This window comes from Rhinatrema bivittatum, chromosome 8 (assembly GCF_901001135.1).
Source record: "Rhinatrema bivittatum chromosome 8, aRhiBiv1.1, whole genome shotgun sequence".
Lineage (NCBI taxonomy): Eukaryota > Metazoa > Chordata > Amphibia > Gymnophiona > Rhinatrematidae > Rhinatrema > Rhinatrema bivittatum.
The window spans coordinates 174,560,465-174,576,184 of NC_042622.1; the positions used below are offsets into that span (position 1 = coordinate 174,560,465).

General features: G+C 42.1%; 1 protein-coding gene across 2 annotated transcripts in view; it reads left to right on the top strand.

Annotated features, from left to right (window-relative positions):
• Positions 1–3,810: 3,810 nt before the first annotated feature.
• The window catches only part of CLTC (clathrin heavy chain), a 281,360-nt gene continuing 269,450 nt past the window's right edge, over positions 3,811–15,720 (top strand). The window contains exon 1 of one of the 2 annotated variants that reach the window (XM_029611533.1): positions 3,811–4,295. In XM_029611533.1, the coding sequence (XP_029467393.1) occupies positions 4,254–4,295 (42 nt within the window). In that variant the 5' untranslated portion in view covers positions 3,811–4,253. The remainder of the gene's footprint in view (positions 4,296–15,720) is intronic. The other variant, XM_029611534.1, reaches the window with a different exon arrangement.

Here is a 15,720-nt window from a genome sequence, read left to right on the forward strand (position 1 = left end):
AGAACGTCCGGGCGGATGCTCTCTCCCGCATGGCGGAGACAGAGGATACCATCAACCCACCTCAGTACATTCTGTACCCAGCCAAAGTTCTTCTGGCCGCATCCGAGTTGGCCCCCGCGGGTAAGACGGTGGTGCCCTCTTGTTCCCGTAGAAGGGTCTTAGCGTGGGCCCACGATTCCCTGACCGCTGGGCACCCAAGGACAGCCAGGACCCTAGAGCTGCTGTCGGAGTTCTACTGGTGGCCGCAGGTGAAGAAAGATGTACGACTCTATGTCCAGTCGTGTCCTACCTGTGCCCGGAAGAAACCCCTACACAGACGCCCCTGGGGGCTCCTGCAGCCGCTACCCATTCCCACGGAACCCTGGACTCACCTGTCCACAGATTTTATTGTGGATTTGCCTGTTTCTAATGGGAAGACCGTGATCTGGGTCACAGTCGACCGTTTCTCAAAGATGGCCCACTTCGTGCCTCTCGCCAAACTGTCTTCAGCGCCAGAGTTGGCTAGTCTCTTCACACAGCACATCTTTAAACAAGCCTTCCCAGACCCGATTTAAACAGGCCTTCCCAGACCCGATCTAAATGATAGCAATTTTACAAGAGACAGCAAACTATACAATAGATTTCATATCATAATGTAAATAATGTAAATATTTTAATCCCTACCGTTCGGCTCTCTTATTCTAATTTCTCTTCCCAGTTTTAAGACCCTGTTGTAATGTAACTTTTGTTCTCCTTGCACTTGTTTTTTCGTTTCTTGTTCTCACCCCTTGTTTTATGTAAACCGGCATGATGTGGTTTCTAATCATGAATGCCGGTATAGAAAAACGCTAAATAAAAAAATAAATCTTCCGACTACATGGACTCCCCTCGCATATCACCTCAGACCATGGTCCCCAGTTTACGGCGAAGTATTGGAAGTTCCTCTGGAGGAAGTTCAGGGTGCAACTGGACCTGACAACCACCTTCCACCCTCAGGCCAAAGGCCTTCCTCCGGGCCTTCGTCGGAGATCTGCAAGATGACTGGGTCACTTTGTTACCCTGGGCGGAGTACTCATATAACCGTCACAAACACTCTGCAACCAACTTGTCCCCTTTTCAGTTGGTCTACAGAAAGAGTCCTAGACCTCCATTGCCTTTGCTGCTGACAGTACCCTCGCCTGCAGTGCAACTTACAGCACGACAATTGCACAACCTCTGGCGTTCCACCCAAGCGAAGCTTCGTTGGTCAGCCGCCAAGGCCAAAGAGTATGCAGACAGGTCATGACAGCCTGCTCCAATCTTCCACCCTGGAGAGAAGGTATGGTTAAGTACCAAAAACATTCAGTTACGCATTCCCTCTATGCGGTAGGCTCCCCGCTACATCAATCCTTTCACAGTGGCAGAGGACATCGGGCAGTGTCCTATCGGCTACGACTGCCGTCTACCCTGCGGATTCACAATGTTTTCCACGTGTCTCTGCTCAAACCGGTGGTTCTCTCAGCATTTCATGCCAAGCCTCCTGAGCCCGCCTTCGCCACTGCCGACCCGGATGTCACATACACCATGAAAGAGGTCTTGGATGTTCTGTTCCACCATCGCCGGTGGGAGTACCTCCTCTCCTGGCAAGGGTACGGTCCGGAGGAGAATTCCTGGGAACCTTCGTCTCATATTCTGGATAAGAATCTCCTTCATCGTTTTCATCTGGATCATCCCGGTAAACCCAGGCCTCCAGGAAGGGGGCGTAGAAGGGGGGGGTTACTGTTATGGTCTGGGCCGTGTCCCGGGACCTTCACTTACCACGCGGTCTGGTCCGGACGCGGGAGATCCTCATCGGCTGCCCAGGTCTGGAACGTGGCCTACCGTGGTGCTCCCCACGAGAGGGAGACGCTGCCGACTGCCCGCGGCTGGCCCTGCCCCCTAGGCCGGGGCTCTGCATTTAAAGGGGCCAGCGCAGGAATTTCAGGACAGCTCCCTTGCTGACCTTAGATGCAGCTGCACCTCGCCTTGCAACGAGGTTCTCAGTGTCTGCTGAGTGTGTAGTTGCTGTGTGGGATCTTGGATCTTCAGTCTTCCGTCTTCTGACCCGGCTTTGTCTCCTGACTTGTCTTCAGCTTCTGGTTTGGTATCGACGCCTGACTTCTGGCTTCCGACCCGGCTCCGTCCCACAACTCTGTCTTCAGCTTTCATCCCTGGCTTTGGTTTGGATCTCTGACTTCTGACCCGGCTGCGTTCCTGGATGCTGACTTTGGCTTCTTCCACCACCTCAGGTATCCGGTACTCGCTAGCCCAGAGGATTCTCCTAAGTCCCAGCAACTCGGGCTCTCACGGGCTCCTCCCGGGGGAGCTGCAGGCTTCTGAGGGTGAAGACTCTTCCAGCCTCCTGTGCCCAGCCATCCTCACCATCCACCTCTTCGGCCGCTGCCTGGATCCCTGGTCGCAAAGGGTCCCGTCTAAGTCCCAGAGGCTCGGGTCCCTACGGGCTCCTCCTGGGGGGACCTCGGGCTTCCAGTGGTGAAGTCTCCTCCAGAGTCTCTTCAGCACCACCTCCCAGCTGTGACGCTTCCTGTGGGTTCCCACAGTATAACATCTACCGTCTCAGCCGGCCCAAGGATCCACGACCGTAACACATAATGGATTATTTTTCCTTGTCTATTTACTTTCCTAACAAAATGTTTAAATGCCCTTCTATCATCTCTTTTTAGGTTTGCCCACTGTCCTTCTTCCCCTAGATTTTCCCATCCAGGTAACTGCTCTTTGAGGTGCTCCCCCTATTTTCCTTGAGGAAAAGGCCATGAACCATTATGAAGGTGAACTTGGGCAAATCCACGGCTTAGTGCTGGGATAAATAGCATGGACTCTGTTTACTTGTGGATCCTGTCAGATGCTTGTGAGCTAGATTGACCAGGATACTGGACTTGATTGACCTTTGGTCTGACCCAAGTATGCAAATCTTATGAAAACTGTCTTCCTTCTTATACAAAAACCAAGGCTTCAAGCATTTAACTAGGACTCATGCCTAACTCCTAGCGTTATAGATCTGAATAATAAATTAGTCATTCCCTTTGAAGATATTAATGCAATATCGCAGGTTGTGGGGTGGTACAATAAAATGTTACTGGGAACGTTAGTAACAATTTTGCCATCTGATAAAATATATTTACAAGCCTCTGTGTGCGCTCATATCACTTAATTCTGTAGTGTTTCAATCCACATTGTAGCTTCAAAAGTTGAGGAAGAGATTAGTAGTATGGTTACTCTGTAGCTTGCTTGTATAGGTAGAAATAAAAGTTAAACATTTTATTAGATTAATATAATAATATTTATGACGAGCTTTTGAGAGTAAAACTTCCTCTCTACAAAATAAAAACACCATGCCTATACCTACGCTTACATTCACTCTCTTCTGGGTTTTATAAATTGCCCCATCAGTGCCTTACGTTAGACGAATCGATGATAGTTGGGAAATCAATAAGCAGGAGACATTGGCTCATAGTGTAAGCACAAAGTAGGTTCAGCTGTATGTGCCTCTTCTATAGTGCATTACTGCAGTCCAAAAGCTGACACAAGCATTAGTTAAGTACGTTACAACACCGCAACAGGAGACGATGCACGTTAAAAGGAATGCGCAGAATCCCATCCCCACCTACAAAAGAGCTCAACTGCAAGAACAGGACAAGTCAACCTTCTCAGGGAAGCCTCCCTCCTCACGTGACACACCCCGGAAACAGGAGAAGGAAGGCCGAACTCAGGGAGAACGGAAGTGACGTTCCTTCATCTAGTCGCATGATGTGGCAAAAATCAAAAAGTGAAAATCGACCCGAAAAATAATCCCCATCGTCCCCGTTTGCCCTTCCAAGCCGCACTTTACTCTGCGGGTGCAAGCCTCCTTCGCTTGCTCTCTCCGCCTGTTCCAATTCCTCCCTGCCGTAAGGAGCAAATAAGGCCAAGGTCGGAGTATGTTTCCCTGAGGCAGTGGGAGTGGGGACTGGGTGCCGCGGTCGTGAGGGACGGTATCCCTCCGCCACCGTTTCCGGATTGCTGAGCTCACAGTTCCGCCATTGCGGCTTTTCCCGGAGTCCGTTTGAGTTGCTTTTCTGCCACTTCGGCGCGACGGGCGCAGACTGAGAGAGAGTGCGAGAGACCCCCCGAGCTCCCACCGGCCTGTGACCTGGGAGAGCGCTGAGCCGCCCGTCGCCTTGGGGAGCCGGTGACGCCGCCTGGCCTGGACTGCGAGTGACAGGGGAGAGTGAGAGAGGGGAACCGCCGCCGCCGCCATGGCTCAAATCCTTCCTATCCGCTTCCAGGAGCACTTGCAGGTAGGGAGCGGCGCAGGCCCTTAGACCCTTCGCCACCCGACCGCGGCTTTCTAGCCCCGCTCCCTTCTCTTCCTGGAGCCGGACGCCCCCCGCCTCTCCCAGCACCTAACCGCCCCCTTCTCTCTCTCCCCCCACCCCCCGGTCCCCCCATTTGGGTTGAGGATTTTGGCGCGGAGCCGGAGTCGCGCTTCCTTGTGGGACCGGAGGCGAAGGGGCGCTGGAGCGCCTCCAAACCCGGGAGCTGTACGGGGAGAATGAATGGACCGAAACCCGCTCGGAGGCGGCCCCCCCCCCCTCCTTTCTTCCGCCGCAGGGTGCAGTGCCGATTTATGGGTTTTGCAAAAATAATAATGGTGGAGGTGTGTGTGTGTGTGTGGGGGGGGGGGTTATTTCTGGCCGACCCCCACCAGCCACGGAATAAACGGCACCACGTTGTATTCCATTCAGTTTCAGGTGCTGGACTGTCAAGGAAAGCGGAAATACGAATTGAGCAATGAGCTGTCGCTGGGTTTTGGGAGGCGAAAACTCCTCCGCGGTCTCCTGTAGGGGTGGCATAAGCCCTGGCTCTTGATGTCGGGGGTTAATCTTTTTTTTGTTTTTTTTTCCCCCAATTGTACGTGGGACTGTAAATTTGGAGTCCGTGTGCGCGATGCTGCGGCGCTGCTCGCCCACCCGCACTGACACCTGCAGGGAGATGCAGTAGCAGAGGAGGAAAGCTGGCAGCTGCGAGGTCCCTTCTAGCCTCTGGCACGTTCTTTCGCCACCTTCCCTTGCACCATGCATCTCTCGATTGCTTGTTCTCCAAATTAATGATCACCTATCAAAAAAAAGTGTGAAGTACTCTCACATGACTGCGAAAGGATTTGACAACTTTTTTTCCCCTCATGTACTGGAACTGACAGCATGGTTGTTTAAATATCGTTCTGTTTGTTAGATGGCTAAGGTATAGATAGGGACGGAGCTGGCAAAATTCGTAATGTGTTTTAATACTACCGTAGAAATTTAGGGATTTCCTTTAGTTTAGCAGCACTCCATTTCTTTTACCGTGAGTGCTAGGAGAAGCGAGGCAAACTGCAGTGCCACAGGGGAAAAGGAGGCTGCAGTTTTATCTGCATTACTCTTCATAGTACTGGTGCAACAAATATTGTATAGTTTTTTTTTTCTATTGTTTTTTTTAAACAGTTGTAAATGGTTTTCTCTGTGGCAGATGCTTAGGTTAGTTGTAGGTTACTCTGGCTGCCATTTTGAACGTGGCAGTACAATGCACCAATTGGATAGCTATCTAGATTTAAATTAATCTTATTTTATATCCCTTAATGCTTACAAATGGAAATCTAGCTTTCAGTTATGAGTACTATATTTTTGACCCTACATTCTCAGTTATTCTCTGTGTAGTAAAATGTACAGAAAGATATTGTTTGAAATGCGCACACACACACACACAGCATACATTAAAAAAAATAAACATTTAAAAAAGGCAGAAATGGTTAACATTTGTTTTAGTGTTATATATTTTGTTTAGGTAACTAAATAGTTATACTGACACTTTCTGAACATCCATGTAACTTGACTTGGTAGCTTGTCTTGGCAGAATTTATATGTATTCTTTTTTTTTTTTTTTTTTTAATTTCACCACCTGTGTTAGGTTACATATGCATGAGTTCACCAATTATCCTAGTAAAGGTTTATGTGTTTGTAGTTGACATGTTTTGAGAGAGGCTAATTTTTCTAATCAAAAAACATAAATGCATGTTACAACCATAAGTTGCTATAAATATAAATATCACAAAGTAGCCATGGAGCATATGTGCCCAGATGTATCCCATTATTAGCCAGGTAGACTAAAGAAATCTAATGGCCCTCCGTCTAGAACCTAACCTGGCTAAATTTTAAAAAAGGGCTCAAAACCTGGCTCTTTACATTAGCGTATCTAGATGTTGACCAAACTTAGCTTGCACTCTAACCCCTTAGCTCACTCACTCTCCCCTCCTCCTATCTGCCTCTCCTCTTTCTCTCCTATTTTTCCCCCTAGCAAAGACTCCTAAATACTGTTGTAAGTTCCCCTCCTCCACTCTAAGCTTATCCTACCCTCTCCCTCCCTCCCCACCTCTCCCTTTCACTGCTATCAATGGTCTGGTACCTACCAGCCCACCTGTACATATATTGTCTATTGTTAGGAACATTTGAAGAATATAAATTATCACATTTCTCTTTCCTTATCCTTCCTACTGCTGTCCTCTCTCCTTCATTGCTGCTCCCCCCTTCCCCATCCCTGTTTGTTGTATTTCACTCTCTTGTTAATTTGTTACGATATAAACCGGCATGGTGTTCCGACGAATGTCTGTATATAAAAATCAACAAATAAATAATAATGCTACCCCTGTGAGTGAGTATAAGCAATTAGATCTACTTTATGGAATCTACCATGTTCTTATGTATTGGATTGGCCATTGTCCAAGAGAGGATGCTGGGCTCGATAGACCTTGGTCTGACCCAGCGTGGCAATTCTTATGTTCTGTAAAACTTTTATGGTACTAACTATGAAATATCAATTTTCCATGTTTCAAATATACTCAAAAATTTCACATGCATTTTCTTACCATTATTTGATTTATATTTCACTTAGATATTCAAAGCACTGTGAAAGCTTCAAAAACATACTTCTCAGGTGACCAAGTAGGCTTCCTTACTACTTGGACACAAAATGGGAAATATTCTTTATTATGGACCTTTCTTTCAGGAACTTGTCAAAAACTCTCTTAAATCCTGCTATGCTAGTTGCTTTGATCAAATCTTCTTGCAATAGATTTCACAGCTTGATAGTGTGTTGAGTGAAAAAGTACCTGCTGGTAGTTTCATTCAGTATCCCTTTATTTTTATTGGCAAGGATGATAACTGTCTTTTATTTACCTGTTCCACCCCACTCATGATTTTACAAACTTCTATCATGTCCCTTTCGGCAGTCTCTTTTCCAAGTTGAAGAGCCCTAGCCTTTCATTACAGGAGAGATGTTCCATCCCCTTTAGCATTTTTGTTACCATTTTCTGCACCTTATCTAGTTTCACTCTCTTGAGATATGCATCTAGAACTGTATACATTACTCAAGGTGTGGCTGTACCATGCCTCGATACTGAGGCAATATATTGTCAGTTTTATTCTCCATTCTTTTTTGGATCATTAACATTCTGTTTACGTTTTTGACTGCTGCCGTACAGTTAGATGACTTTAATGTATTGTCCACAAGGATTCCAAGGGCCTTTTCTTGGGTAGTGACTCACAATACGTAACCCAGCATTGTGTTGGGATTTTTTCCTACATGCATCAACTTGCATTTTTCCACATTAAATGGTACCTAACATTTAGATGCCTAGTTTCACAACATCCTTCTGCGATTCCTTGCCATCTAATGCTATTTTAACAACTTTGAATAATTTTGTCATCAGCAAATTTAATCATCTCACTCATTCCCTTTTCTAGATAATTTATGAATGTTATAGCACAAGTCCCAGGACCGATCCCAGTGGTATTTCTCTAATGACCTTTCTCTTTGGAAAATGGACCATTTAGTCCTATCCTTTTGTTTCTGGCCTTTTAACCGGTTACCAGTCCACAATGGAAGCCTGCCCTCTATGTAATTTCCTGAGGAGTCTTTTATGGGGACATTGTCAAATGCATTCTGAAAATTCAAATATACTATATCAACCATCTCACCTTTTATCTACATGTTTATTTACATCTTACAAATCTTTTAGAACTTTTTGAAGACAAGACTTCTCTTTGCTAAAACTGTGACTCTTCTCCTTTAAGTCATGTCTATCTGTATGGCCAGTGATTTTGTTTTTAAGAATAGCTTCTAACATTTGCCTGGCACTGATATCAGGCTTGGCAGTCTATAGTTTCTTGGATCATCCCAGAGCTTTCAAAATTGGCGTCACTTTGGCCACCTTCTATTCCAGTCTTCAGGAATCATGGCTGTTTCAAATGATAGGTTACAGATTGCTAGTAACAGGTTAACGATTTCATATTTTAGTTCTTTTAGAACTTTGGGGTGGATGCCATCTGGTCCTGGTGACTTGTTATGCTTTAGGTTGTCAGTCTGATTTATTACATCCTCCATTATCACAAATGTTTTAGTTGCTCAGAATGTACACCATTAAATATTTCAGGTGTGGGTATGTTCACAACATCCTCTGCCATAAAGACTGAGGCAAAGAATTCATTCAGTTTTTCTTCTACTTCTTTGACTTTCCTGAGCATCCCTTTTGCCCTTTGGTCATCTAGTGGCCCAGCTGACAGGCTTTTTGCTTTGAATGCACTTGAAAAAGGTTTTATTAGTTTTTGCCTCACTAGCAAGCTTTTTCTTAGTCTCTTGGCCTAACTACTGTTCTACATCAAATTTGCCAATGCTTATGCTCTTGTGTATTTTTTTTTTTTTTCCCCCATTTGGGTCTGCTTTCCATTTTTTTGGAATGATGCTCTTAACTGCCTTGTTTACGTCACCATTAAACCACGTTGGCAGTTGTATGGCTTCCTTTGACCTTTTTGTAATGCAAGCTGTACATTTTATCTGGGTTTCCAAAATGGTATTTTAAACAATATCCATGTCTTATGCAAATTTCTAACCCTTGCAACCACTTCTAGTTCTCTTCTAATGTATTTCCCCATTCTCAGTCTCCCTTTTTAGTTATATGCTACTTTAGTAGTTTTGCTTAATGTCCTCTCTCCATATCAGCTCATGCATTCTACAGAGGATTAAATCTAAAGCCTGAGTAGCTAATGTAGCTGCTTTTCTTGTTGGTTCTAGGACCAGCTACTCCATGAAGCAGTAATTTATAGCATCTAGAAACTTAACTCCTCTAGTATATCCCGATGAGATATTCACCCAGTCAGTACTGAGGTAATTGAAATCTCCTATTGTGTTGCAGATTTGTGTTTTTAATTTCAGCTAGCATTTCACTCTTCCTTCATTTTGGCCAGGTGGCTAGTAGTATACGCCTACTACTGTACTGTTACCTATCAATCAAGGAATTTCCACCCATAAGGCTTCCACATTGCACTTTGTTTCCTGTAGAATTTTTATCATGCTTGATTCTCTTTATTTATTTATTTATTTTTAGATTTTTATATACCGGTGTTCCTGTATGAAATACAAATCACATCGGTTTACATTGAAACTAAACATAAATTTTGCCAATAGGCATTACATAGAACAAGGTTATGGAACTTGGAAAAGGGTAAACTAGATCAAAATAAACATTGTAATGTAAACAAATTAGCTAACAAAACTCATAGAGCAGTATAAATAAATAAACAAAAAAAACCAAAAAAAAAAACCAGTAGATGTCATGTAAGACCTGCAGCAAGAGAATGGATATAGAGTCAGGTAGATCCTGGAGAATGATATGATGAGGAACTCTTGCTGGTTGTAGGGAAAAAAAGTGCTTATGGTCCTGTAAAGGCTTGTTTAAAGAGCCATGTTTTCAGTTTCTTTATAGTCTAGTAAGCATTTAAAAAAATGAATTTATTTTTATATACAGACATTCGATCTCAATTGAGATCACACTGGTTTACATTCAGGTACTGTAGGTATTTCTGTATCCCCAGAGGGCTTACAATCTAAGTTTTTGTACCTGAGGCAATGGGGAGTAAAGTGACTTGCCCAAGGTCATAAAGAACAACAGCAGGACTTGAACCCTGGTCTCCTGGTTCATAGTCCACTGCTCTAACAACTAGGCTATTCCTCCTCCCTAGAATTACAGCGTCTAGTACAGTTGGAACCAAAATACTTGAACCTAGGAAAGTCCCCAGGCATCCCAACATAAGTCTGTTGCCAGCCCAACCTTATTCAAAAGGATTATTGCTTCTGTAAGACAGTAACCTTGATCAGTTTGATACCTCTGGTTTTCATCCATTCTTTTTTTTTTATTATTTATTGAATTTTTCCATTTACATAGACAATATATAAAATTATCAATGAACCAGACAGATCAGAATATTACCTGTCACACAAATATGTTTTCTTACAATTGACACCGATAATATTCCTTTTAAGTAACAATCATAAATCATATTGTGAAAACATATATATCCTGTCTGACTTGTAAAAGGTAATATGATACCTAACCGAGTTCTAATTGAGCACATTATATATTAATTATATCAAGAAATAAGCGAACAATTATAATTCTCCAGTTTTTGAGTGGGGGTCTACAACCACGGGAACCCTTGCATTGATAAAAGATCTCAATTGGATTGGTTCAAATAATATGAACCTATTATTATTCAATTTAACAACACATTTGCTTGGATACCTAACTACAAACTCTGCACCAAGATCTCTTACTACTTGGTGCATTGCAAGAAATTTTTTCCTGCGCGTCTGCGTTTCTCGCAATATCTGGGTATACCCAACAAAAACCAGAGTAAGAACAATACTAGCTATCTAATTAACTGTATCGGAAATGACTAAATCTCATGTTAAATAACCAACACCAGTTAGAAATATCCCAATGTTCTAGACGCTCAATTACTGATGAAAATTAGACTGTTATATTTGTGACCGTCATAATAGGCATCATCGTTTTAGCTTTCGCATATCTCAACTCTGCCTTATATTTAATCATGTGGTCATTTCAGTTTTTGTTAGAAAACATTGTCCAATTTTTTTCAAAAAATTTTTTTTGATGCATTTAAAATTGTATAATAAAATTGAGTGTGCCAAAGTTCTGCACTTATCTTATTTTTCACGCTCCATCGACCTTCTTGGTACTCTTGCTGGAATCTGCAAGAACTAGTTGACCAACTGGTGTTGGTTATTTAACATGAGAATATCTGGGTATACCCATACTTTCTCACCTAGAAATGTTTTAGTTCTATTACGGAAAAAATGTTTGAGAAATGAATCTCTATCTGATGGGAATAAAAAAGTGACAAGTAGTGTTCCTCTAAATTCTATCTGAGTCTCCAAGGACTGTTCCAAAAAATCAGTTAAGTTCCCATTCTCTGTTTGAATTTGATTACTATTTTCCTGTGGTGCTGATATTGGTGTTTGTGTTTGCTTCTTCCCTGAATTCACAAAATATATTTTTGCTATTGGGGGTATAGCTTCATTAGGAAACATCAAAACTTCCATAATGTATTTCTTAAAAATATCTAAGGGAAGATGCATCTTCACACAAGGAAAATTTACACTCCTTAAATTTTTGTATCTAACCTCATTCTCAAGAATTTCAATTTTTCTATTGTTTGATAATTCTCCTTGCATTATTTTCTCGTATATCATGCAGTTGTACTACTTGTTTATCTATCACATTTATTTTCCCAACATTTTCTTTCACAACTAATTCTACTTGAGATACATGGTTTTTTTGTACCAAGCATAGTATTCGCTAACATGGTAATAGAAGCTTCCAAAGATAACAATGCCTTCCATACAAGTTCCAAGGTAATTTCTTTTTTCTCCACCAACTGCAGGCTTCATCCATTCTTTATTCTGTGAAGTCATTTTGGTTTGTATACAGGTTCTGCTGGATAATCAATCTCGTTATCACCTTGATGTCTAGGAGTCTCAAGGTTGCTGAGGGTGATCTGTTGTAACAGTGTTCCCTCTCCCATATGATGGAGTGTTGCCTGTCAGATATATTATTGGCATAGTCATATGGATTGAATTTTTACTTGGCTTGTAGCTTTTATTTTATTTTATTTTTTTTTTTTGCAGAAAAGTTTGAGTCAAATGAAATTTGTCCAGAAATGATGCCCATTTATAGTGTCAATTTTTTTTTCTACGTCCTTGAAAATTAGTTATACCCTCTTTCTATAGCTTTTGAAAGGATATGTAGAGGTTTGAGAAAAATGTATCCTTTTAGGACAAGGATTCTTGAGCTGCAAACAGGCTTGGTTTTCAGAATCATTACAATGACTATTTTCATATATTTGCATAAAATTGGGTTAACTTGCATATTTTTGGTTACTCCAATACCAGACTTCTTTGTAGCCCTTGGATGCTAGAGTTTAAGAAGGCCTCTCCTGGTTGGTATACTAGAAAATTAGTGAAAGGAGTACAGGCAAATAAGTTTGCAGACCAGTTGGAAGGGGACTTTTTCAGTCTACTTACTATATAGTTTGGAGGGAAAAATGAAAGTTGTGATGACTGCTAAAGGAATTAATATCCACACCTATTCACGAAAGTTGAAGTAAGGAGGAGGCTGGGAACTACAGGTGGTGAGCAAACTAATGGAATTGCTGCTAAAACAGAGAATAGTGCAATTTTTGGAATCCTACGGATTGCAAGGTTTTACCAGATTTAAATCTTGTCAGATGAATCTGATCAATTTCTTTAATTTGGGTGACCAGAGAGTTGGCTCAGCGGAGAGCGCTAGACGTAGTGTACTTGGATTTCAGCAAGATCTTTGATTATGGTTCCCCACAGAAGACTTTATAAATAATGGGGCAGATTTTAAATTTATTTTATTTATTAAAAAAAATAAAATCATACGAGCGGGCGTACATTCGTGCACGCAACCCTGTGCTCACAAATGTGTGCCCAGTTTTATAACATGCATGCGCAGCCGTGCACATATTATAAAATCAGGGGTCGGCGCATGCAAGGGGTGCAATTGTACACTTTGCGTGCGCCGAGCTGCGCTGCCTTCCTCAGTTTCCTAACCCCCCCCCCCCCCCTAGAAAAAGTTCTTACCTAGTTATGCCTGCCTTGGGCAGGTACAAGTTGCACGCACCGGCCGATGGCTGGCCTGTGATCCCGGGCACAGTGGCGAATGGCCGCTGTGCCTGGAGGCTCCACCCACACCCCGCCCCTCTTTTAGTCCCCTGGGCTTTAAGCATCCCGCCGGGCCTTTTGAAAATAGGCCCGGCGAGCGTAACCCCCCTACGTGCGTAAATCCACCCCTATGCGCCTTTGGTATGGGGCCTATAGTGACTGGTGGAAGGTGATAAAGGCTAGTAGTAAATGGAGTTTTTTCTGAGGAGGGGCTTGCTACTAATGGTGTACTTCAGGGACTAGTCCTTGGACAGGTTCTTTTCAACATTTTTGTGACATAATGGAAAGGTTGTCAGGGGAAAGGTTTGTCCTTTTGCCGATGATACCAAAATCTGTAACAGGATGGACAGCCAAGAAGGAGTGGAAAACATAAGAAGGGATCTAGCAAAGCTTGAGTAATGGTCTAATGTCTGACGGCTAAGATTTAATGTTAAAAAAAAAAAAAAATACAGAGTAATGAATTTAGAATGCAAAAACCCAAGGGAATGGTTCAGTGTTGGAGGTGAAATTATTCTAAGCACAAAGGAAGAATGGGGTCTGGGGGTAATTGTATCGGATCTTAAGGTGGATAAAGCCAAAAAGATGCTTGGCTGCATAGGGAGAAGAATGGTCAGCAGAAAAAGGGAGGTGATATTGCCCCTGATGAGAACTCACTTGGAATACAATGCACAAGTCTGGAGACCGCATCTTCAAAAAAAGAGATAAACATGATGGAGTTGGTCAAGAGGGTGGTTTCTGAAATGGTCAGTGGTCTTCATTCTAAAGCATATGGGGATAAACTTAAAGATCTATACAGGTACACCCTAGAGGAAAGGCAAGATAGGGGAGATATGATAGAAACATTCAAATATCTCAAAGGTTTCCATGCACAGGAGATCAGCCTTTTTCAATAGAAAGGAGGCTCTAGAATGAGGGGTCATGAGATGAGGGTGAAAGGGGGTAGACTCAGGAGAAATCTTAGGAAATATTTCTTTACCAGATGCATGGAACGGCCATACGGTCGTCTTTTTTTTTTTCTGCTGTCCTGTTTGTGTTTCTATAATAATCTCCAGAGTAAGTGTATTCAAATCTTTCTCTGTAAAATGAAAGGACTGGTTACCAAGAATTTGGACCTTTAAACATAGCATTTCTGCCCAGATAATTTTTCATAATTAACCGTAACAGAGTGCACTATCCATTCACTATACATATTTTTGTGGATTACTTTCCAGTTTTGCAGAACAATTCATTCTCTACCTGTTTTGCCTTTCTTTCATCTTATTCTTTTCAGATTTATTCCCAGTAAAACCCAACTAGGGATGGGCACTCTACCATTTCAATAAAATCAGACTTCTTACCAGAATGTCAGATATAGCCAGATTATGTCAAAATAAGAATATCTCTGCAGCTTTTCTGACTTAACCAAGAATTTTTGTGTATATTGATCTGGTCTGAGCACCAATATGGGCTATTATCCTTGTATCGGATTCCTTCAAATTTTTCCAGATTACGCTAGCCTTATCCCAGGACTTTTCCACCAAAGTACCACCCGGCTGGTGCTCCCACTTCTAGACTTTATAAATTCACTGGTAAAGCATTTCTCTAAATAGCATTCCCTTTAGAGGCTTTAAAAAAAAAAAAAAAAGACCTTTCAAAGGAAACATTTCTTTACTGTTTTAATCCAGAAACTTTCCCTCAAATATCCTGCTTTGAAAACAATCTCTGATCTGTAAGTACTTCCAGAGATTATTTCTGTGTAGGCCAAGCACTTCTTTAAATTTTGGGCAAGAGGAATTAAAAGATCCCTCAGTGTGGTGGTAGTTCAGATTAATTACCAAAACTGCTTTAGGAGAGCTTATTTCCCATATATCTTCAACAGCTTGTTCATTGGATCCCTGTCCATTTTGCATGATTCAGAGTTTGAAATTGTTTGTTTGAGCTCATAGTGAGAATGAGTTCCTCATTACTTGAAATATATAAAAGAGCCGTGATATGTCCTAAAAATAAATAAATAAATAAATAAATCCATCTGTTAGCTTTAGATGCAACAAACATCTGCCCCATTTCTAACTGCTATTTCTTGTAAAATACTAGAGAAATGAGTATTGAAAGAGCTGGAGGAGTATTTAGAGGAGCATACCATTTTAGATGATTCCCAGTTTGGAATCAGGGGTCGGTGTAGTGTACTTGGATTTCAGCAAGATCTTTGATATGGTCCCCACAGAAGACTTTATAAATAAAATCATAACGAGCGGGCGTACGTTTGTGCACCCAACCCGGCGCTCACAAATGTATGCCCGATTTTATAACATGCACGAAGTACTGAAACACTGTTAATTTCTTTAACAAATGGAATCTGTTTGGATCAAGGAAATGCAGCATTTTGTATAATGGTAAATATTTGATGATATGTTTGATCTTCAGACTTTTAAGGGATAGGTATTGACTGAACAGTATTAAAAGTTTTTCACTTTATTTCTCAATAACAGAACCCAACAAGTTATAAACATGGCAGTGTTCAAGTAGGAAGGATTGAAAATCTGAAGTGCTACAAGGTTCAGCCTTATTAATGTCCCTCTTTAATGTGTATTTTCAGCATTGTTTAACATTGGATTATGTAAATTATGCAGTACATTCTGCCCTGTACCAGAGATGGAAACATTCCATTGG